Source organism: Melanerpes formicivorus, unplaced genomic scaffold (assembly GCF_026170545.1).
Source record: "Melanerpes formicivorus ecotype bairdi unplaced genomic scaffold, bMelFor1.0.p_v2 SCAF_53, whole genome shotgun sequence".
In the NCBI taxonomy this organism is placed as follows: Eukaryota; Metazoa; Chordata; class Aves; order Piciformes; family Picidae; genus Melanerpes; species Melanerpes formicivorus.
Genome location: NW_027142405.1, coordinates 1,752,808 through 1,776,614, shown reverse-complemented (window position 1 = coordinate 1,776,614; position 23,807 = coordinate 1,752,808). Strand labels below are relative to the sequence as shown.

At 41.9% G+C, this 23,807-nt stretch overlaps 1 protein-coding gene across 3 annotated transcripts in view; it reads left to right on the top strand.

The window, feature by feature from the left end:
• JARID2 (jumonji and AT-rich interaction domain containing 2) overlaps positions 1-23,807 on the top strand; it is a 233,130-nt gene that overhangs the window by 146,222 nt on the left and 63,101 nt on the right. For all 3 annotated transcript variants that reach the window (XM_068160823.1, XM_068160822.1, XM_068160824.1), the window contains exon 4: positions 19,289-19,458. Coding sequence is in view for 1 of the 3 variants with exons in the window: in XM_068160822.1 (XP_068016923.1) it covers positions 19,289-19,458 (170 nt within the window). In the remaining 2 variants the exon portion in view is untranslated. The remainder of the gene's footprint in view (positions 1-19,288; positions 19,459-23,807) is intronic.

Below are 23,807 nucleotides of genomic sequence, written 5' to 3'. Positions count from 1 at the left end.
TTCCATTCCATTCCATTCCATTCCATTCCATTCCATTCCATTCCATTCCATTCACTCAACACTGTTCTTATTAGAAGAATTAACTGGAGTAATTAAAAAGAAGGCCATGAGAAAAAGGTTTCTTGCTTGAAACTTACAGCTAGAGGACCCTACTAGAACACAAATTCTAACATTTATTCCTTTTTCATAGTATCAGTCAGGGTTGGAAGGGACCACAAGGACCATCTAGGTCCAACCCCGCTGCCATGGGCAGGGACACCCCACACTAGATCAGGCTGGCCAGAGCCTTGTCCAGCCTGGTCTTAAACACCTCCAGGGACAAGGCCTTGACCACCTCCCTGGACAACCCATTCCAGGGCTTCACCACTCTCATGGTGAAGAACCTCCTCCTCATGTCCAGCCTGAATCTCCCCACCTCCAGCTTCATTCCATTCCCCCATGTCCTATCACTACCTGAGATCCTGAGAAGTCCTTCCCCAGCCTTCCTGTAGGCCCCCTTCAGATACTGGAAGGCCACAATTAGGTCACCTCGGAGCCTTCTCTTCTGCAGACTGAACAGCCCCAACTCCTTCCTTTTTGTGCAACAAAACCACAGTATCTTCTAGTAGTCTGGTACTGTAGGTACAGGGCAGGGAACATGCATGGTCAAGTTCCTGCCGTACTGTTCAGCCTTTCAAATCACTTAGTGGCAGTATTTCTCTTCCATCCTCAAAATTAATTGGCAGAGTTTTGAGGGATTTAAGATCAGAGTAATACTTGTTTATTGTTTTGAAGCGTGCAATAAAAATATTATTTATCTGTTTGTTTATTTATATATAGATCTCTGTTTTTGGACTTGTGCATTTATGTCTCCGGTTCTTTGTTGCGGTATTAAATTAACATATATATTCATATATAAACAGCAAAGGAATCGTCTCCCTGAAGGTGGATTTTGAGAGTGCTTTATCAGCACAACTGCAATTTTAAACGACAAGCGTTAACTCCTGGATCTGCTGACAGACACTGTGTGTTTGTTATTGATTTCAGCAGATCAGACATTTTTCTAAGTCTGGCTGAAGAATGCCATAAATTAAGTGCCCTTGGTGTTGACTTCACTTGGAGTAGCCTGCTTAATATCCTTCTGTTTTTCTGGATACTTCAGCAAAGAGTCTTGTTTATTTTCCTTTTCAATTATGTTACTCTATGTATGGTGGAGCTTTGTACTATAGAATGATTCATCGGAAAGCGATGCCACATAGTCTCTGCCATGTGTTTCCCCAGGCTCTTACCTGGCTCATATCAAAAAGTGGCCTCTGTTGAAGTTGGTCGGTGTGAATTCTGAGAGATTGTTTATTGAATGGATGGATGCTAGTCTGGGTCTCATACTTACTGGGTACTTGATTATTTTAGTGGCAAAGAAGAATGTCCTTTTCACCAGTAGGATTGTGATTCTGTGATTATGTAATTGTTCAGAGACTTCTGCACTGAGTATGTGTGGGTGTTGAAATCCTGCATTGCATCGTTTCATCTGAAGCTACAGTTTATGTGCAGGGTTACTAATTCAGTGGGAGTACAGAGTATGTGCCATTCATTGTAAAAATTGAAGCATCTCTGCTTTACACTTTCATTTGGTGTGATTCAATGAAAAAATCTCAGATAACAGAAGTACCCTGTGTTTCCTAAACCACACCATATTTCTCTCGCTTCAGTCACAGCAACTTACCAATACGAATCCAAACTCCAAATTCTAGTGGTTATTTTCAGCTTCTGAGTTGTGTCATCTGGAGCACTGGTTCCCCATGCCAGCTCTGAAACTCTCAAGTTTCAGGAACTTTAACTGCTTCAGCTGTTGCGCATGTGTCTCACTCTTTGGTGTTATATACTGTCTTCAGTTCAAGACTTCAGATCAATTTGCTTCTGTATTGGGTTTTTACGTGCTGTTCAAAGTCCTCTGCTAGCCTGGGGATGCAGCTGTATGCTAATTTGCCTTTTTCTACAAAACAGGGACAGGTCACTGCTGAAATACTCAGTCCATTTTCTATGGACGAGGAAAGTTCTGTGCTGGGATGAGTGAGAAAGACAAGGTCTGGGCCCGCTGCTGTTTCTTGACAGAGCTCTGATCTTGTTAGGAATGCAGCTCTGTCATATCATCGTTTCTAATTTTTAACATTAAAAGGGAATTTTTTAGAAGTTCATGGTACTCTGTCTTTTAGAAGGAAGTGTGAATTTTGTCTTCATGCAACACTCTTTTAAAGGTTCTTTGGGCTGAAGTAGCATTTGACATGAGGACAGACAACAATATTGCTGTGTCTGGGCAGATTTCCAGACCCTGATACTACATGCTTGTTCTCATCTGTTTAGTCTTCTGGGTGTGCTTTTTTTACCAAGACTCTTCTCAGTGCTCAGGGACCCATCTTTCAGAACTTGACATTCCCAACAAAAACTTCATTAACTGGAGGCTGGAGGACACGCAGCGCCTTCAGGAATCTCTTTTTTTGGTACAAACCAGAATCCCCTGTTGAGTCAGAGGTATTTTTTTTGAAGTGGGAGATTATGGGAAGCTATCTAGCAACATGCTTGCAGAAGAAAAACTATTTTTTCTATCAGTAAGTAGTAGTGAAAGTACAGTGATTTTGCTTCCCCATTTGCCTCTTGGATATTATAGTGTTTGCTTCAGATACCGAGAAGTTATCTGTGTAGTGTAGAACAATTCTATTCATGGGCCCAAATGTAGGAAGAAAAAATTCTTACCTTGCCTTTGTGTATTTTTTTCACCCTCACTAATAAGAGTAGCAGAGGCTCTTGTACTTTTTACACCCAGGTCCTTCCCCCCCCCCCCCCCCCCCACATAGTGTGAAGAATGTTTTGCTCTTTTGAAGTAATGTCTTCTGAGAGTTTGCTGCAATTTTGTGTGGAAAACACCAAAACCTTCAGTCTGTAAAATGAAATCCATTTTCTGTTGTGTTATTATCTGTTCTACTTTAGTGCTTATTAGATAGTCCAGGATGCATGGATTAATTGTTTACTTTTCTGTGTTTTCTTCCTTGTTTTTTCCTTGCTCTTTTGTTCCTTTGGACCATTCCGACCTTTTCTACTGAAGTGTTTTTCTGCTAGGTTTTATTCAACAGAATCTGCATGGTTTCCCAATATGAGCTTTAATGAAAACAAATGTTTTTTGCATTTCCTGAACATTAGGTAAGCTGCTATCTTTAATTACAAAGGGCTTTTGGAGATGGAGGAGGAAACCCACTGGTCTCATTTGCCTTATTGGCAACAAAGGGTCCTAGGACTGTTTGTGCTTGGCTCATTCAGCTCTCTCTGCTTTACAGACTAGGGAGACTTTCTGAGCCTTTGAATACAGTTTATTCTATCAATTAAAAAAAAGAACAAAATAAAAACCTGTCTCTTGCATTGTTTAAATACCTATTAAGCCCATGAACGGAATACTGATTTAGGTGGTTCTGTATAATGAGCTCTGAATTTCTGAGTCATGTTGACCATGGAACCTTTTAACGAGGATGAGGAAACCCCCCCTAAAAAATAATGTCTCTCTCAGTTCCTTAATTATTTTAATGAGTGTAGAAATGAAAAGCTCCAAAGCATTGTGTTGCATTGGTTACTTTACAGATTGAATATTAGAGAGGAGAATTTATGAAGATGTTCAGCTCTGTTGCTGAGGTGGATGAAACACAGAGGAAGGGGGTCTGATCACTGGCAATACTCATTGCCAGCAGCACACCTCATCAGCTGGCAAGCCCTTGAGAGTTCTTCAGTGGGATGGCTTTTTTGTGTTTCTTGTCTTTTTCCCTTCCCCTCCCTCAATATATATGCCAGCACATAGAAATCAGTGGCATTTTGCTGGTACAGAAAGGTGTTGCATGGCAGAGCTGTACTCTACCATCTCGATAGGTAGGCAAAGGTAATATCTGAGGTGTCTATGTGAGAGTTACATACCTCTGGGTGGGGTGTTGCTTTGAGTGCCTGTGGATTTTAATTAGCAGTGTGTTCATGCTAGGCACTACTTGCATTTCATAACATGGATGTTACTTGAATGGAATCTCTTCTTCCTTTAATACTGCCACAAGTTACTTGATTCTGCTACACAGTCCTTGTAGAAGACACTGCTGAGTGCACAGTTGACAGCTTGTACGCTCCCCGTGCGTTACAGAAAGCGCTCTGCTCATTCCCCTGGAAAATGTTATTATATAAGGCAGTATGGGGCTCCACTGTGTCTGCTAGGGGATCACCCCTCTGTTAAGAGGGCTGCATTGTCAAATCGGGTATTTGAAGCATTGAATTTGACATTACTTAATGATATGTGAAACGTAACTTAACACATTTATCATCACTTTGAAATTTTCCACTCTCACACAATGAACATCCCACAGCGTGAGCTTCATTTTCTCTGCAGACTATATTTGTATTATTTGTAAATGTCCTCATTTATACTAGGGAGAGAAAAACAAAGGCAGAGAACCTTGAGAAATGCCAGCTAATAAACGATAAGACAGTTGTGTTTTCTGGTAAACAATGAGCATAGTAAAACTGGTAATGCTACAGACATCTTGTGTTATTGATGAAAACAAACTGCTTACTGACATCTGTAGCAACCAGCCCCTGACAGGGCCCTCCTGTGCTATGTGTTAGGCAGAATCGTTGGAAGTCCCATTGTGAAAGTTGCATTTTTGGAGGGTTTTGTGTCATCCACCCCCTACCTCTTAAAGGTTTTTCTTGATGATGTATATTTCTCATAGGAAAGAAGGAAATAGCTACTCTTTTCTGGGAGGTGGTATAAAAAAACATAGCTATTTCTTTTCAAAAGATTACTTTAGCCATCTAAAATCACAGCTTTGTAGTTACAACTCTGGAACAGCATTTCACATACTGTAGACCCTCACTGCTGCTCCTCAAGAGTTTGTGCTCTACTGCATCCCACTGCTCACTGCTTAAGGGGATACAGTCTCAAGCTGTGCCAGGGGAGGTTTAGACTCGAGGTGAGGAGAAAGTTCTTCACCGAGCGATTCGTCATTGGAATGTGCTGCCCAGGGAGGTGGTGGAGTCACCGTCCCTGGAGGTGTTCAAGAGGAGATTGGACGTGGCACTTGGTACCGGGGTCTAGTCCTGAGGTCTGTGGTGATAGGTTGGACTCGATGATTCTCAAGGTCTCTTCCAACCTTAGTTATACTGTGATACTGTGAAATCAGAAATGATTTTTGTTTCCCTAGGTCATGAATGTCTTCTGCTTTGTGAGCAGGCTTGCCTTGATAGCGCAGCTTCTGCATTGAGTTGCTGGAAAACTTGAGTTTAGCTAATGTTTTCCCTGTAGCTGCTGTTACCCTTTTGTATTATGAAACTGATTAATTCAGTTTTCCTATTTATATGGCTACTTGCACAGTGTTTGTAAACTGATATTTCCCCCCAGCCCCACTACTTGTTTCTGAGATTTTGTAGCCGGAGATGCCGTAGTTTTACTTCATATTTCTTGTCTAGAACCAAGACAAGTTGAAGAAGGGCAGAGTAGCAGTTTTTGTTGTAGTGTTCAAATGATTTATGTAAATAACAAGGAACTCAAGCTCAATTTCCATTGCAGCTGTCTAGATCAGGGAAGTGGATGTACAGGATCAGCTGTGATGGATTTGAAGACAGTGAAGGAAAATGATGTAAAAAGCACAAAGTGGAACAGGGAGCATTGGAACATTGCCAAAAACATACTTGTACAGTGTTCCCTGCTATCTACTAAGAAAGTGGGGATGGAGTCAGAGCTGCCCGGACTAGTTGCTTATCCCGTGTGACTCACGGAACCTCATTGCCACTGTTACTGAAGTGGACACCACAGACCTCCTGCTCCACTTCTCTTGGCTTGTTAAGGAAGGCAACTCACCTCTTTTTTTTTTTTTTTTTTCCCCTTCCCTGAAGGTTTTCACCTTACCACCTCCTTTCTTTAGGGAAATGATTGTATGTAATAATTGGCTGCTAAATCCTTCTGAAGAGACTGCTCAGTAAAACTGGGTAGCCTTTAATTTGACATTCCTAATGCTGGGCGAAAATGTGAGCAACAACAGCTGCTTTGCTTTGCATCTGCACTTTGAGGCACACCATTGATATAATTCAGATTTGGAAAGCCTTTTTAAAAAGGCTAGACCTGGAAATGGGCTTAAACTCTCAGTTCCATCAGAGGCATGTATTGCAGGTGTTATGGTATCTGCTTCACCAATTTTGCAAGGATGGATTTCTTACTAAGTCTGGAGGAGCATTGAGTTTTGGGGTTTGATTGTGTTTGATGTTTTCTTTCCCCTCAGGTAAGGGGAGAGGTGTGTAAAATGCAGTTAATGATGATGGCTTATTATCTCATTAAGTTACAAAATAATTTCTGCAAAGCTCATTGCAATAACCTAAAAATTGGCTGTTCCTATTTCTGATCTTTGTTTCCAATGCTTGCTTTTTATTGCAGATAGCATACTATGCTTGTGTGCATGCATGTATAAAACACTGAATAAAGTAAAACTTACCAATGTAGATGAGTTTTTTGCAGCTTTAAGCTCTGTGTATCAGATCAGTCAATGTTGGGCTTGGCTAGGGTCATGCAGTGGCTATGAAGAGGGGTATTGTTGGTGACCCAGTTATTTCTAGTGCAGCTTCTGATCTTGCAGATTTATATAACAGTGATGCACAGAAGAGCTGGAACACTTCTAAAGCTGCTTGGCTGCAAGGATTCCCTTGTTGGGTAGGGAGAGCCTTGGCGAATGCACAAAGATATAATTAGCATGTTGGGCAAAAGTCATACCTACATTTTGACCTCCATATAAGACCAGGGATGTTTTCATCTGGTGTATTTTTAATATTGCCCATATAGATTCAGAATGTGAAGCTTGAGGCAATATTTTTCACAAAGTGTAGAATTTGAATATTTAGAGTTGGAATTGTGGCTTAGATTTCTTACAAAGACAAAATCCACCCCTGTCTGCAGTAGAAAACCGTCACAGAAGACTGCAGGTCATGAAGTGGGTGGGCTGGGATTTAAGATTGTTTTAAAGCCATTTTGGATTTACTGATCCAAAATCATTCAAGTCTTAGTGGTAGTGCTTTGCTGAGATTTCTAGATGGCTTATGTTACTTTAACTTAGGATGTAGGGTTTAAATTAATGAAGTTAAACTGGCACAAGAGGCTGTGTGGACCAGCTGTCTTTCTGATTTATCTGTCAACAAGGCACTGGTTTAACCAACTCTTAACCCATAACAGTCTGTGTGGATTTGAACTGATTTAACAAAACTATTTAATTAAATTGGGGCAATCTTGTGTTGCCAGTGAGGCCTCAGGAGAAGCATCTCTAGTTCTGCCTTTTGGCATTTTCTTCCCTTGCTAATAGTGTGATAAAAGATGCATTTATTTTATTTGTTGACTCTGTTGACTTAATTTGCACCTTCAAGCAATGAAGATTTCCTTTAGTGCTGGGGGCGGTCACTTACACAACCCATTGTGGTTGCATTTGTTTCTTATTTTGAGCAGTATCCCTGGCTACTGAACCCCTAATTAATATGATTTAATACATAGAAAATACTTGGGGGTTTTATGAAATCCTCCACATATTTATTTACCTGTGGCTCAGCAGTTGGCTGGGTCTGAAGAGGAGTGCAGGTTTTGTCAGGTGTCTGCCGTTTTCTACTTGAGCGTGCTGTCGGCAGCATTGTTCTATCCTCGGTCGTCCGATACTTGCGGGATTTCCATTTTATTTTCAGGTAACTTCCACTTGCCTGAACATACCGACAGCTCTTTGCGCTCTCTTGCAGTGTTTTACTTTCTTTATTGCTCCTGGGCCTTATTGCCTGCTTTCTCTTATTGCTCAAGTGCTCTTTCCAATTTCACTTCTTTCCTTCTTCAGTGGGGTTTTGCGTGGCGTTTTCACCAATTGCCTTTCAGATGCACAGCTTTTGAGAGCTAAATGAACTGGTGCCGAGAGTTCATCAAACGTTCACCGGCAGTCCCAGCTGAAGTAATTGCCAATTTCTTGCTGCTCCTGTGTGGGAGCACTCTGCCATGACCTATTGTATGGCCATGTGGCAAACTGACCTTGGGTCCTGATCTGACTTAAACAGGCATGGGTGCACACACACACATGGTTTTTCACAGGATTTTAATCCCTCTGCATGCCCTCCTTTGGTCAATGTCTAATTTCAGCCTGAGGAAGAGACAGAAAAGTAAAAGCATTTGTCTGAGGACTTGGAGTAAATAATTGAATAATGTTGGCTTAGTGCCATTAAGGATAAGAAGTGGTATTGGGTTTTGGTCAGGGTTTTAAGACTCTGGTTAGTGATGTGGAGTTTTCTTTCCTGGGAGAGGGGCCTTCTGTCCCCTATAGCCAGAGCCACAGGTGACAGGGCTGAGTGGATGCTGTCGGTGGGCTGTGGCAGAGGCGGTTTTGACTCCAATAGGATTTCAGAGATGGACATAGCCATCTGTAGTGATGGATGGAAGCCTCTTGCAAGGAGACTCTGGAAAAACACAGATCTGTAAAGAAGTTTAGGTGTAGCTATACAATGTTCCATGGAGGATCAGGTTGCTGTGCTAAGATGAAGTGCAGAGCAAGGTGTGTGCTAGCACTATCATGTTTGAGATCAGTGTTCCAGTTCACTTTTGAGACTGGGTGTCAGAGGTGTAGAGCAGGCTAATGAGTATGTATGTACATGTATAACAGAAAGTGCTTAAGTATCAGGTTGAATTTGTAATGCATCACAGTAAGAGGAAAATACGTCACTGCCTTCAGAACAGCTTACCAGCAGGTAAAAATGGCTGAAGGTGGTGTTCTTTTTAAGTATGAGATTAATTATCAGAGTGCATTTCAACTGATGGAGACATGCACTGAACATGGCCCTAAGATGGTTTTGAGTGTGAGAGTCTGCAAGTGGTCTGCTTTTGTAGCCCCTCTTTACTCTTGCTGTCAGGTGTCTCCTCAAGCAGCATCCTAGTATGAGGTGCCAGCCAGCCACAGCTCTGATTCAGTGGCAGGGCAGCCACACTTCAGGGACACTTTCTGGAGTCTAGTGTGAGCCATCATGCTGGTCACTGCTGAGCAGGATACGTCTGGATGTGACATCTAGATAAGCAAATGCTCAGCTTCCATCCAGCATCATAGTCACTATAGACAGAATTTGTCTTAAACATTTGTAATCCAGGGCTTTGCTTATGATGGAACGTGGAAGAGTAGTGTGGGTGCAGAAGTGCAGGAAATCAGCTTTTTCATTACATCAAAAAGAACCCCCAAACCTTAAGGTTATCAACTGAAAAATCAACATTTGTCTTCCTTGCTGCAAACTCTTTGTGGAGATGAGGCTCTGTGTTGCAAAAGGGTTGACAGCAAAGGGGACCATACTAACATTACTGCCAGGCACATTTTCTGTTAAAATTTTACAGTTCAGTAACTAATGTGTTTCTCAGTCAGCTTAGGGTGATCTTAATGCAAGCTGCTACTGGAAAAGGCAGTCGTGTTCTTCCCTCCCATGCATTCTTGCCACCACTTTTGTGCCAACACCAGCACTTCTGTGCTTATGTAACCCAACCCAACAAAGAAAAAAAATCCACCTATAAATTAATTTTCAGCTAGATTGGCTTCCTCAGCCAGCTGATGATGGGGTCTGAGGAGCTTTAGTGCTGGTGTAAGCAGGAACATGTGGCTGGAGATGAAGGAAAGAACGTACACCATAACTTCTGTTTTCTGCAGCAGCTCTCACTGAAATCACTTTAATCCAAACTGAATCCCCTCATTTAGGATGGAAAGAATCAGGCTGTAGCAATGCTCTAGAAAGGTATGATCCCACTACTGCCTTTGCCCTGCTCCCACCTGGAAAATGCATTCCCATACCTTCATTGTCTGACTTCACCTGACTCCGCAATGGGATGCAGGACTACAAGGTCCATGACTTTTCTCCTTCCTCCGTCATTAAGTGTTTGCATTTTGACATCAAATGTCGGGCATCCTGCTGCTTGCATACCACTATATTCTAAGTGTGAAAGTAAGGAGGATGTTTGGGAAGGTGAGGCACTAATAAATGTCGCTCTTTTGTGAACAAAGTCTTCTAAGAGGGACTGTATTTTTGTCACTTTCCAGACAAACCTGGAGTGTGTACACAGTTTGCATGTGCATTTTTACTGTGATTACCTGGTACCAAAATGACTTTGATATGCGCCGTGTTGTTTTACTAGAGCTAGAGTCTTCTGGGGCAGGGGGATGCTGCGCATACAGCAAGAAGCAAGACAGCATTGAATACTTCCTACTGCAGGTAAAGAAAGTCTGTGGGGAAGGCTGTGTATTGTTATGGCATAGGAATTGTTACCATAGTTTCCATCTGTATCATTAGTTCCCAACTTTATCAATGCTTTATCAGGCATTCAGGAGGAAGAGAAGTACAGCGTGCTCTGGCAGCCCAGCCAGCCTCCTCTCAAAAGATTTAACGTCCCTCAAAAAAGAGGTGTGGGGTGAATGGCTTCTTTCCTATTCAGGCCAATTTGACTAGTAGCAGGATGTGGCATGGCTTGAAAGAAGGCATGAACAGAGTTATTGGGACAACTGACTACGTCTGCCTGATTGACTTGGAAAGATGGGCAGTTTGATTTCTGGGGAGAAAGCCCAGAGAGGGCTGTGGTTTCTCTTGGAAGCAAACTTAATGTAAAAAGTTAAAATGATACAGGAAAAGAGACCAAGAAGTGGAGATAGCACCTCATAAGTTTATCTTTTATCTTAATGATACAAGGATAGTACAGGTTTGACATAATGGACTATACTGATTTTGATGTAACTCCCCCCCACACACACACACCAAATAGCTCATTCATATGTCTCTCTTTAGTAATTCTTCTTGGCAAGATGGTGAATGTGATTGATAGGTGTTTTACACAAACGTGATCTGCTTATCAGGATAAAGTCTGTGCAGCAGATAGAGGATGACTTTTATCTTTCTTTCTTTCTTTCTCACTGTGCATCTAAACATTGTGATTTACAAGAGAAATGTTGAGTCTCTGGTACTAGCCAGATGGTAAAAGAGGCTTTGAGAGGTTTGCCTCATGGGAAGTGCAGCTATCTGGTTTCAGGTGTGGTTAAATTGCAAGCTGCAACCTCTGCAAGAGGTTAAAATGCCCTCAGCCTACTGACCGAGTGACTTTTATCACTTCCTGCCAGCAGCTAGAAAATGTAATTCAAATGGTAGGGATTAATGGAGAACTTAATTGAACAGGAAGTTTTTCAACCATTGAGATGATGGCTAAAATGATCCATACACTGTTAATTCTGACATGTCTGTTAGATGTAATCTCTGACTTTCTGGCTAGTGCAAGTTGCTTTTAGGGCAAAGGTGAAAGAGTTGCTGGAGTTGAGGACGTTTTTGTGAGATTGGGAAACAAGAATGAAATTACCTGTAAAATAGGTTGCACAATTGCAGAGAAAAGGCTGCTCAAAGTGTAAAGAGAATTTTCCTTCAGTCACATGGCTTTGATCTTGCATCCTCTTGACTTTTAGCAGTTGGACAAATTACTGGGGAAGGAGCTGCTGATGCGTTTGGTGTTATTTGGCATATTGTTCACCATTCGGTCTGAATCCACAACTGTTTTGTAGAAGAATATGTAGCAAAGATCAGCACTGAATTTATTCAGAGCCACACTTTTGAGTAGTGCCAGAGGGCATCACATGCGTAAGGAAGTGGGAAGCTCTGTCATCTGAACCATACTGGTTGGGAACTGGGAAGCCAACAGGTTTTGCAGATGTCTGGGAACACTGAAAATGGTACTATAAGAATCTTGGAAGTTACACATTGTGTTATGCTAAAAGTAGCTTTGACTTCTGTATAATTAAACTGGGAAAACACTCAAGTTTTGTGAGCTGTCTTTGATAGGGTGTGAAATCTTTTTTTGGGACAAAATGGCTTTGGAAAAAACTCTGTGGTAATTAACATGGTCCCTGTTACATGTAATCCAGCACAGACAGAGGGATGATGGTGCAGAGTGGGTAAAGTGGAACAGGCAGATCATTGTACACCCCTAGGCTTGCCCATGCTGGTTCTGAATATTGGAAGACAGGGAGGATCACTTCACTCTTCCACCTGCAGTGAGCCCAGGCAGCAGGATGTTGCTGATTCTTTACCAGCAGATGGAGACTGCGAGTGACCTGGGAATTACATCCTCCTCCCAGCGTAAAAGGGACTTGTTAGCATGGAATTCACCGTGTCAACTTCCAGCCTGTGGGACATGGTTTAATTTGAACAAGCAACATGACTTTTGTGTTTTTCTCCAGTCTTTCAGGACATAATACTGACTCAGACAATTGTGTTGATCTGCTACTGAGTATTAGACAAGCAAATGTGAACAAGTTCCTTGATTTCCCCCGCCTCCCCCATGCTCTAGTGGAATGCTCTTCTTTGTGCAGTAATATGGCAAAAATGACAGGTCCTGCCTAGAATTTCTTCTTAGTGATGTACTTCCTGTAAAACTTGCTGGTATTGGGTGGTGGTTTGGGTTTAAGCTGGAAAGTAGGAGTCTTGGGTCACACTACCAGAAAAGAGGGGGAGCCCCTGTTCCTGGATGCAGGGACCAGTAACCCAAGTCTCCATGTGATGAGTGCTTTGGTAGGTACCAATTCCCAGGTGTGCTTGGTAGAGAACCAAGTAGCAGAAGAAGATGGAAACACTGTAGAGAAGGAATGGCTCCAGAGAATGGCACTGGAGCAGAAGCAAACTGCACAGGAGGGAGCGTGGGCAGGAGTCAGAAGGTGTTGAAGCTGACAGTACAGTTGAAAGAAGTGCTCATCGGGTGGCACTCAGTACTGCCGCATACTAATGCGGTGACTCCCTGTGTGGCTTAGTCCCATAGAGTCAACTTGCCTGTCTTTTTCTGGTAACATAAGCCATTTCTAGTTAGCAGTCTCTGCAGCATGCATAGCCTGATGGAACAGCAAGGAGAGCAGTATGTCCAGGACATAACCCTCCAAGGTGGACTGCTGCCATATATTCCTGTTTCTTCTCCCTTCTCAGTGTGGATGCTTTTGCATTACTGTATACATTCATAGCTTGCATGAGCATATCTGAGCTTGCTCAGTTGAATGCTGTTGTCTGTGGTGGTGAATATGTCAGCAATAACCAGGATCTTCAGAGGAGCCTTGCAGGACCCACAGTAAAGTCTTTGCAGCATTTTTGTTACATTCTGATACGTACTGATATATTTGAAGGGTTAGCCTGGGTGGCTTTACACAACCTGTGATGTCATGACAGTGTAGACAAAACTGAAGTACAAACCACTGCATTCAAAGATTCAAGTACCTGTGCCTGTGTTCTTAGACTAGAAAGGAAGCTGCTCCAAAATGAGAATTTTTAAGAACCATTGCAGGACAAAGGAAGGGTGGCACCACCTGTCTCCAGTATTCAGAAGGATCTCTTCTGCCATCTATTGCCACGTATAGCTCACCACATGCCCATATGGAGCAGAAAAAAAATTCCTGTCCAAGCTCAGCTAGGACAACCCTGAATAAAGTGGTTTTAAAGGAGCTGTTGTCTTGCTGAAATAGTTTGTCCAAATCCTACATGGAGAAAAGGAAGTCTTTAGACATAGATTCAAGTCTGTAGGACAGTTGCTGTAGTGTGATCAGATAACAGAGGCAGATAACTAGGGAAAATGGCTTCTCAGAAGCACCATTCAGCTGCCATGTCATCATTTGGTCACACTGCTACTGTTCTTTCTCCATGGGCTGCAGCTGATAAACCCTCCTGTACATGCAACGGGCACCAGCCTGTGGGGTTTGATGATAATGAATCTACTTACATCTAAATTAAATAAAATAAGTATGCTTAAATTATTTTCTCCAGCTGCTGAAGGCTAGGCTGGAAGCATCCTTTGAGGTCATTGAGGTGTTTAAAGGTAGATACATCATTTTGTTTGTGCTGGAGTTGCATGTTGGAAACTCAGGGTCTTGTTTTGGCCTGGACATGACAAGAGAGCTTATAACCCTTCATCCAGTGCTGTACTGATGCAAATAGTGTGTAAGAATAGACTGTTCCTACATCAGGTCCAACTAAAACTAGTTGTAGCAGTAGGGTGAGAGGAGACTCATGCTCCTGGAGTAGCAGGACCTAGACTGAGAGGTATAATACTGAAGGAGATCCAAGAACTGCAAAGTCAAACTCAGCAGTAGCAAAACCCCCAAACTCTTCCCATTTAAGGATGTGTTTTGGCAGAGGATGATTCCTCAACAGCTAGCCTTAGATCAGGCAGTAAACTAGTCTGATTTCCTGTCTATATGTTTGGTGAAAAATGATGCCAGCTCATTGCTGCTAGTTACTAGTAGTGACTTTAATGTGAAATATCTATCTACAAATACTTAGTACAGTTTCTAGGAGAAGTGACAAAAGCAAAGTAATCAAATTCCAACACTGCTTTTAGAAAGACAGAGGCGTAGATTTCTTCACGTTGGCTTGCAGGTTGCTTGGTAGCACATCACAAAGTAAAAAATACACTTCATTGAAAAGGGAAATGAGAATTAATCATGAGATGGGGACACTCATTCAGCTACTCAAAGCTACAGTTCCCGAGTCTGGAAATGTAACTCTAGTGGTGCCATTATAAAGGGGAACAAACCTCAGGCAGTAGCGAAGCAGGAAGCAACAAAGGCAAAAGCGAAGTTGAAGGAGTAAGCGAAAAGTTGTGAGCTTTTTGGAGCAAGCAAATATTGAAGTATATAACAAGCAGGAAGTTTTGTGAAAACCCACAGGTTGCTGGAGAGCAGAGAACATTTGAAAAAAAGAAGTTATAAAAAATTAGATAAGTATGAAAACATCTGTGCTATCAATTCAGTTGTGCATGTTGTTCTTCGTGTTTTAAACTACTTAATACTTCCAGTTAGAAGTGATGGTGTAACAAATGGATTGGTACAACTAAATCTCACCGACCGATAATTTAATACCTGGTTTGTAGCAAACACAGCATCCATTGTTATCCAGAGTATTAACATCTACTAAATACAACACAGATTGGTATTACTAGCCTGAGCTTTGCTTTGCAAAGGCAAGATTGCCGTTGTGTAGTACGTGTGTTCTCCTTAAGCGTGTCTTTTTCTACAAGCTGAAGGAATGGTGCTAGGATAGTCTATTTTAAAAGACATTGCTGAGGTATTTTTAGCTAACACAAACTGTAGTGCAATTTGCTTAAAATACTCAACTAAAAATAAGTTACAGTCTAGAAAAGCTTCAGAAATATATTTTGCATTGGAGAGAAATGTTTTTGAGCCAGGTCTGAGCTTGTAAATTCTTGTGGAATTTTAGTTCCTGGCTGTAATTGCTGGTTCAGTGGAAGAGAAGTATACAAAAAGGAGGTGAGGCTTCCTTGGGCTGAGGCTTCTTTGAACTTCATGTCATAAGTAGATGTTTAAAATCTCTCAAAAGCAGTGGAACAAAAAAGTATTGTTCTATGGAGAGAAGGGGAATGACTATTTTTAAATTGCTTGGGTATTTCTGGATGCACATTGGATCTTTGCCTGATGTTTAGATATCCTGTTACTTTGAGTTGTCCCTGCATCCTTACACTTCTTTTTATTCTGTTTGTGTGCTTGCAAGTCTTATGTAGCCTACATCCTGTTGATGAGGACAGAGTAAGTGGTTTATTTTGAGGATGCAAACAGGACTTTTGTTCTTTTTGACACTCATGCCTGTCTGTTTTCTGTTGACAAATGTACACTAAATAGGTCATTCCAGCAGAAATGCTTGCATTGGCAAGCAAAGAGCAAAGCTGCACTGGTGGTGGTGTGTGTTTGTCACATGCAACATGTCTTTCTGAGCACTTCTATCACTTCTTTACCTATTCTTCCTTGCTTAGAAGTGGTGTGTAAGTGAGTTCAGTGGGCTGTTACACTTGATCTGATGCAACCAGAGTGGAGGGGGGTACCTTCACACTTATATTGGATTAAGTGTAATGTGAAACCATACCCAAAATAATTAGTTTTATGCTTCTAGAGGTTTTCTGGGGATGCTTGAGGTTATTAAGTTGCATGGGCTCTTTCACAAGTTTATTGTCCATGGTTTGAAATGTATGTTTTTGCTTTACTGGCCCGCCTCTGAAACTGGTCACCTTTGCACAAATCTAGAGCAAAGTCTGCTTAAAAGCTTGGTTCCCTAGCTTTGGTGCTTTATTCTAAGGAATTGTAGCTAGAAAATAGGTTGTTCGTGCTCAGGGTTCACTCTGTACACCATCAGGTACTGAAGCAGAAGCCTATGGAGCATCTGTGCAAAGTGTGGTAATTGTAGAAACCTAAAGACTGTTGCAGTCACAAGAGGGTGCCTGCATTTACTGGTGTTCATAAATCAAATTGGTGAGGCTTACATCCTGTAGCTGCTCAGGGTTTTAATAAGAAAAAGGGTATTTCTTGAGGAGTGGGCCTGGTTTTGTAGCACTGTGATTTTAAACTAAGCAGAGCAAGTACAGCAAACATCAACAGAGGTGTGGGAGGAGAAGCATGTTGACCATGGATCAACAAGTCTCCACAGCCTCTCCACACGAGGACCCAGGGGAAGTGGGCAAGCAAAATAAAGGGCAAATGGTTTGCACCAGATGTGGACAGATAGCAGAGAATGTGTTTTCAGAGACAGGCTGAATCAAAGTACCATCAATTCATGTAACTCATTTCATGTCTATGCTGAACTTACAAGTTGTTCCCTAATCCTCTTTCAGTGCTCTTAAGGGCTGATAATAGGAATGCTGCAAACAGCCCTGGCTGATCCTTGCTGCAAAGGGTTAATTTTGAACCATGAAACAGGCTTAACCTTTACTTTTTGGGGTAATGGTGGTTGTGGATTCTTCCTCCTTGCTTATCTTTGATCACATGAGATTTGAGCAGGTGCTTTCAAAGATACAGTGAGTGGATAGTGTATGTTTTTAACAGCCAAGCTGAGGAAGCACATCGATGAGGAAAAATTGCTGTGCAGATGAGAGCAGCAGGCAGGCTTGCATGCTAACCTTTATAGTCTTGGTGAGAGAGCATGCATATTGTGCAGAACAGAAGCCAACACAAAATGTTTTTCTCTGGCAGCCTGTGTGGCTCTGGTGATAGAAATATAGTTGGTTGAAATTAAAATCCCATTATTCCTGAGTAGGAGTTCTCTGTCTGCTTGAAGGAATAGAGCTTTTCAAAGCAGTCCGAGTCATTTTGGAGATATACAGGCAGATCTGTTCAGGAACTTCATCCTGGAAAGATAATTGTTCATAGACATGTGAGAAACGAGCTCACTGCTAAATTTTAAATGCAAACAGTTTATTGTAAACTAAAGGCAAACCAGCACTGATTTGCTAGAGGCGCGCCATAACAGCACGAGTTGAGCTTATATAGACGTCAAGCATACATAATCATAAATGTCTCCATAGATCCCTTTACGTTTCCCAAGCACACTGCCACCACCCCCATGCCCAGTCCCACTGATTGTTGGCTGTGGTCAGGGCTCGGACAAAGATTTGCACTCTTGGCCTTGCCCTGCCTCCATTTCTCTCCCAATACACATCCTACACAACACTGACTACAATCAGCCAGTCAGCCTGAGGATTGAACCCCGAGGTCCCCAGCAAGGCTGGCACCCACTGTCCTCTTGCAAAAGCCGAAAATAACAATTTCTCAGAGGTATAAGGAAATATATCTGTTAAGCATTTTCCAGTTCCAGTTGACAAGTTATAAACACCATGATAAAAAAGAAGTAAAGTAATAAAATTCCAAACCATGCTATATCTGGCATTCAGGAGATGAAAACAAGCAGTAGAAATGGCTCTTGGCTTTTGTTTGCGAAGGTGGGATTTGGGTAGTGAGGACATGGACAGTTTCATGCAGAGTTTAGGGAGGAAATTACAGATGCTACCTTTGGCTTCTGTTGTCAAGGGATGTGGATATATGTATACAAACTGCTGGGACTTCCAAGGGTTTTTTTTTTTCTATTTCAGCCACAAAATTGTGCAAGTGTGAAGTATACTAACAAACCTCTTCTTACCCAACTCTTTAATATCCATGGAAAATAGGAGGTTTGCCAATTACGTGTTTCATCCACAGTGAACAATAACTGTGTTTTCCTTAAATCATAACAGTCAAGGCTGCCATGGAGTGACAAGACCTGGCTTTTCATAGAGTCATTTCCTTCAGTGTTATTTGATACATGTTTCAGTTTGACATTATGTAAATACTGTGCTATTAGGGAAGAAAATGACATAAAATTGCATCCTTTCTCGACAAGGTCTTAAGTTATTTCAGTAGCTTCTTTCCTTTTTGAAGCTGTAATAAAGATCGTAATTAGAATCCCAGTTGCTTAAGTGAGAAATTAGCATGTTCTTAAATGCTGAGTCGAGTCAGGTTCCTGGTGAGACCTCCTCCAGGTATCTGGCCTGCCCCAAAGAGCTTTTCGTAATACCAATTTTCATTCTGGCCATACTAAAGAAAATCATATTTATTGACACCTACCAGTCAATCAGATCCTTCAGACAGGTTTGAAGTAATTTGCAGCCTGACTGCCAAAACCACCAGCATCCATTCATTGCCTACATCCATACCCGGGCATGCTCTAAAATGTGTTAGGAAGTGTCAGTACAACACCCAAGTATCAGAACTGGGACAAATTCATTCCGTGCACGTCCTTCATTCTTACAAATGTGTCACAAATACTACTTTTAGCCCTCCACAGACCTCCTTCTCTTCTAAGCTGTGGCTAAGGCAACAAAAATCTGATGGCTTTTACCTGACATTTTCTCTGTCAAAAAAAAATCTTTCCATGAATGTTTTGATTTGTTTTTGTAGAATTGGACACTAACATAGATACCTTATCTATCAATATGTGTTTTACCACATAAAAAATATTTTAGCAGATTGGAATAAATTAAAACCTTATTTGAGCTAAAATAAACCTGATTTGTTAATTAATTAAACTCAAGAAGCAAAGAACACTAACACTTAAAAAAAACCAAACCAGACACTTCATGGTGCAAAATACAGATTTAATTTCCAAGTAAGTGAATGGTAAACTGTAATTGTATGATGTGCAAGAAAATGCTTGGAACATATGTAGTAGTAGTCAGAAATTCTATGGTCAAGATGTTCTTGTTCTGGACTTCCAAATCGTCTCAGAAGATACAGGAGGGTAAAGCAGATAAAATATGGTCTTTGCAGCTGACCCTGGTAGGGATATGGTATGGGTAGGTAATGGATTTAGATCTATTTAATTTTGTTTCTCTTTAGCAGCAAATGCTTATGTTCTAATGTCTCTCGTGCGAGTTCTGCCTAACATGCTTCTGATATGCTTTTGTTTTCCACAGGCCAAGGCTGCAAGCACAAAGGAAGTTTGCTCAGTCCCAGCCAAACAGTCCCAGCACAACTCCAATAAAGATAGTGGAGCCGTTGTTACCCCCTCCCGCCACTCAGATTTCTGACCTCTCCAAAAGGAAGCCCAAGACAGAAGATTTTCTCACTTTCCTCTGTCTTCGAGGTAGGAGTCTCACAGCAATCTTGGGGGTATTTGAAGAACAAGCTGTAGCACTGCCACTCTGAGTAGCAGCAAGATAAATGCACTGGTGCTAAGCTTGAGTATAATATGTGCATTTCAACTCTCAGCAATCTGACTACCTGCAGCTGGAGCATTTCAGTTTGTGGTTGTAAAGACTGTAAAATGAGGCTGATAATAATGCACAAGGAGCTTTATTTCATGCTTAGCTCTGTTATCCTGAGTGGGTTTTTGTCTAGCTCTCCTGAGTTCTTCCCGTCCTCCTTTGTTTTGTGTGACTGTCAACTGAAGAATTGCTTCATTTGCCCGAGTACTTGTTCCTGCAAGAGGAGGCATCTGGTTGAAAATTCCACTTCTCTACCTACTCACTGCCCTTTATTTGATCAGCCTGCATGAGGCTTTTTATCTGACAGCGGGTGGAGGGTTTGCCATTGTTCTTAGATGATCCAGGAACCAGATTGTCCCCATAGTGACAATTAAAACAACTGAGCCCCTCCACTCTGCAGCCCAAGCACTGGTGAGGCGTCTGAAGTTGTACAGCAAGATAACCAAATTATCTCACAGTAACAGGTGCCTGAGCCTGGCTGGAGCTGTACGGTGTGGAGCTGGGATCACTGGTGTATGTCTGCAATCCTTGCATGTCAGACTTGTGGACTTTAGTGTGAGGTGCAACTGACTGTCCAGATTAAGCTAAAGAAGGAGACCTTACCTGAGTTGTTGTTTTTCTTGGGATTTGTCATAGCTCTGAGTCCCGAGTCATGTGCCAAAGATTGCATCTTTCAGTTTGATCTCCCAATTGTCCTGTTATCTCTCATGGTATGTTTAATTTTTGTCAGATCCCCTTATCTAGTCACTACTCCATCCTTGATGTGCTGGAACAATGCCACTTGCTTCTGTTTTGTCACATTATCTGCTGAAGGCTACATTTGTTAGAGATAGGGCTTATCTGCAGAAGTCTTACCTAGTTGAGTCCTTCATAGTTTGTGTTTGAGCTTCCCTTTCCAATTCTGAGGTCTCCATTGCATCGACAAGCAGCACTGGTCAATGCCATCCATAGCTTCCTGCTGAAGCTGTCTTACCTTAATGCAGCATGGTTTGATTTCTTTTTTCTTCTAAGAGGTTTTAGGCTAGTGGTATCTTTCAACTGGCTGCTAATTTATCTGTCTTAACTCTGGTCCAATATGATAGCGTCCATCCTGTTGGGACTTCTGTAAAACAGGTGGATGGAGGGAATGAATGGGAGTGGTTTGCTAGCTTTTGTGTTTGTTTAAAGGATTGTGTTGAGCTGAATCTAATGGAGTTTAAAATGGCATCACAGTCCTCTGAAATTTAATCTGTGGCAATGTATTTCTAATTTAGTCTGCTGTGAGGTTGATCAGTCTGTTGGCAGCATGTCACTGCTGTGATCTGGGCCAACTGTCACAGTTGTTGGTGGGAAAATTCAGATGGTGGGGGGGTTGTGTGTGTGTGTATGTGTGTGAGCACACATGGCTGCATTCACACGCTTGTTTCCACTGCTTGCTAACTAAGCATGTGTTATTTATAGCTTTGGAGGCACTTGCACTTAAAGAAAGGCAACCTGTGTGTGGATTGAACTTATCTCTGGGTTTATTTCCTACTGTCTCTCTGCATTCTGTTTTAACAATACAAATGAGAAGCGTGGCTACTCCTGTCCTGTTCCAGTGTTTCATTCACAAGCCTTGTGGGTTGGATCTCTACCCCCTTCCCCCCGAGTTTTTTTTTCCTCTTCTAATCTGTGGCTGTTTAGCTCTTGCACCTGTAATTTTCCTCTTTGTTATTCATCTGTAGAGTAATTGATGTTTTGTACTGTCAATTAAGAACTTGCAATTCATTCCTAATTTCTTCAGTACGCAGGAGTATGCGGATATTTCAGACAATATGTGCATTCAGACGGCAAGATCCCAATTACAGTTATATTATAAAAACCACAAGGGAAAACCCGTGCTGAGTGCCACACATGGCATGTTCTTGGGTTGCTTAAACGGGTTCAAGAAAAGCAGGAAGGGGGGAAAGCTGTCCAGCTCTCTGTTTCGTCACCTCCACAAGCTTATTGCTGCATCGCCCCTATGTAAAGCCTGAAAAAAGGCAGGAAAAACAGGGAAGAGAAATCTTGTTTGACATAGGCTACCTGGATGTGTTTCTGTGGGGAGGCAGGAGAGCAGCTGTGGCTTGGAGGGAGAAGGAATGGGATTGCTAAGATTGTTATTAGCGTGATTCTCTGTGGTCATGTGTCTGCCCTTGTCCCATGACACCCAGCAGTAGTGTCAGAAGCACAGTGTAAATTTGTCAAGCAATGTCAGTGTGTAATTTATTTACTGTTTTTAAACAGAGAAAGTTAAACATCCCATCACCACTGCAAGTTCACTCTTCAGTGCTCTAGGAGTTTTATTTTAAGCAGCAGCAGCAGAATTCTGTGAGCGATGGAGCAGTGCCACCATGCAACAAGGCCCGTGACATGTGTAAGGTCATATACTTAAGAACAGGAGTCCCATTTCAGAAAAACTAATGATTCAAAACACTTTCACTTACCTTTTATTTTTTTTATGCACCCTGAAATTTCCAAGGGACAAAATTTAACCAGGATGACCTGCTTGGTTTCATCATTGAGATTACTAGGGGCTTGAGACATATTTTTAATTATATTGTATTTTGAACTCTTGATTAGATAATACAGTGTTCTAATTATTTTTTAAAAGGTAAGCAGAGTAGAATGAATCATAGTATCATAGTATCAGTCAGGGTTGGAAGGGACCACAAGGATCATCTAGTTCCAACCCCCCTGCCATGGGCAGGGACACCCCACACTAGATCAGGCTGGCCAGAGCCTCATCCAGCCTGGTCTTAAACACCTCCAGGGATGGCGCCCCAACCACCTCCCTGGACAACCCATTCCAGGGCTTCACCACTCTCATGGTGAAGAACCTCCTCCTCACATCTAGCCTGAATCTCCCCACCTCCAGCTTCATTCCATTTCTCCCTAGTCCTATCACTACTTGAGATCCTGAGAAGTCCCTCCCCAGCCTTCTTGTAAGCCCCCTTCAGATACTGGAAGGCCACAATTAGGTCACTTCGGAGCCTTCTCTTCTTCAGACTGAACAGCCCCAACTCCTTCAGTCTGTCCTCATAGGACCGGTGCTCCAGCCCTCTGATCATCCTCGTGGCCCTGTAATGACCTGTAACAGTTGATGAATATCTGAGCACCCTGTAGTACATCATGGCTGGGAAGCCTTGGCAAGGCTCCTCTGCTTTCTAGTATTTAAAAATAATTCTTTTCCTTCTTCTGTTTGTATTTTTTGTATTAAATTGTGACCTAGAATTTCCAGCACGAGAAGGAATGGAGTAGCGTGGATATCTCTGAAGTGTATGTCTGCAGTGTCCTTATCTTTAAATAGCTTCTCCAATGGAGCCCATATGGCCTTTGCCAGAAGCATAATTAGTATCTTTCAGCAGTGTGTGTAGGTACGAGCATCATCTCCGTGTGGTCGTACAGCGGCTTTCCCTTTTACTGTATTTTCTGCCTCTGATCAAAATGTTCTTAATAGCTTCCATTACACTACATTTGAGTTACCTTTGCTCTTCATAATTATTTGCAGGTTGTAAGTATTGCAAGCAAAGTAACACCAGGCTAAAAGGGGGAAGGAAAAACAACTCCCTGTGAGCAACAGATCTGTGGCAAAAGGTGATAACAGGAAGGCAATGATTATGAGTCTGTATTTTAAGAAGTTTTCCCATAATCAGTTTTCTAATTGAGCCAGGCCTCTGGGAGCTACATGCTAGAGAATTTCAGGGATTCCTAAATAGAGATGATTTAATTGAGATCTCACAAACTGAGTTTTCATGCTCTTGTAACAACTGTTCTATAAAATGCATCACTGTTCCTTTTCTTTGAGTGCTGTGATGACTTAACAATCTGATGATTTATTGCAATTAGACTGAACAAAAATAGAAAATCTCACTATAGCATGTTTGTCCAAACCTCAGTAACTGCTAAATGTCATTGCCCAAGTCCTCTTGCAGTTTGCTCATAAGCAGGCTCTTAATTCTTTTTTTAACACCTTGGTTGGGTGATCAGCTCTGGAGTTTTTGAACCCAGTCTTTTCTCTCTTTTCAGTCTTAATAGAAGAGGATGTCTGTGCCTGTAGGTACTGCAGAGGCTTTCCATTAAAAGGGGAAAGTGCTCAGAATGCTAAACTTGTGAGGTATTGATTTGGGGCATGTTAGGTGGCAACTGTTAATCTGCAGTTCAGTATCAATAGGCAAACTAGACTTTGAGAGCTGGTGGATGCATCAATCACATTCTTGAAGCACCAGCC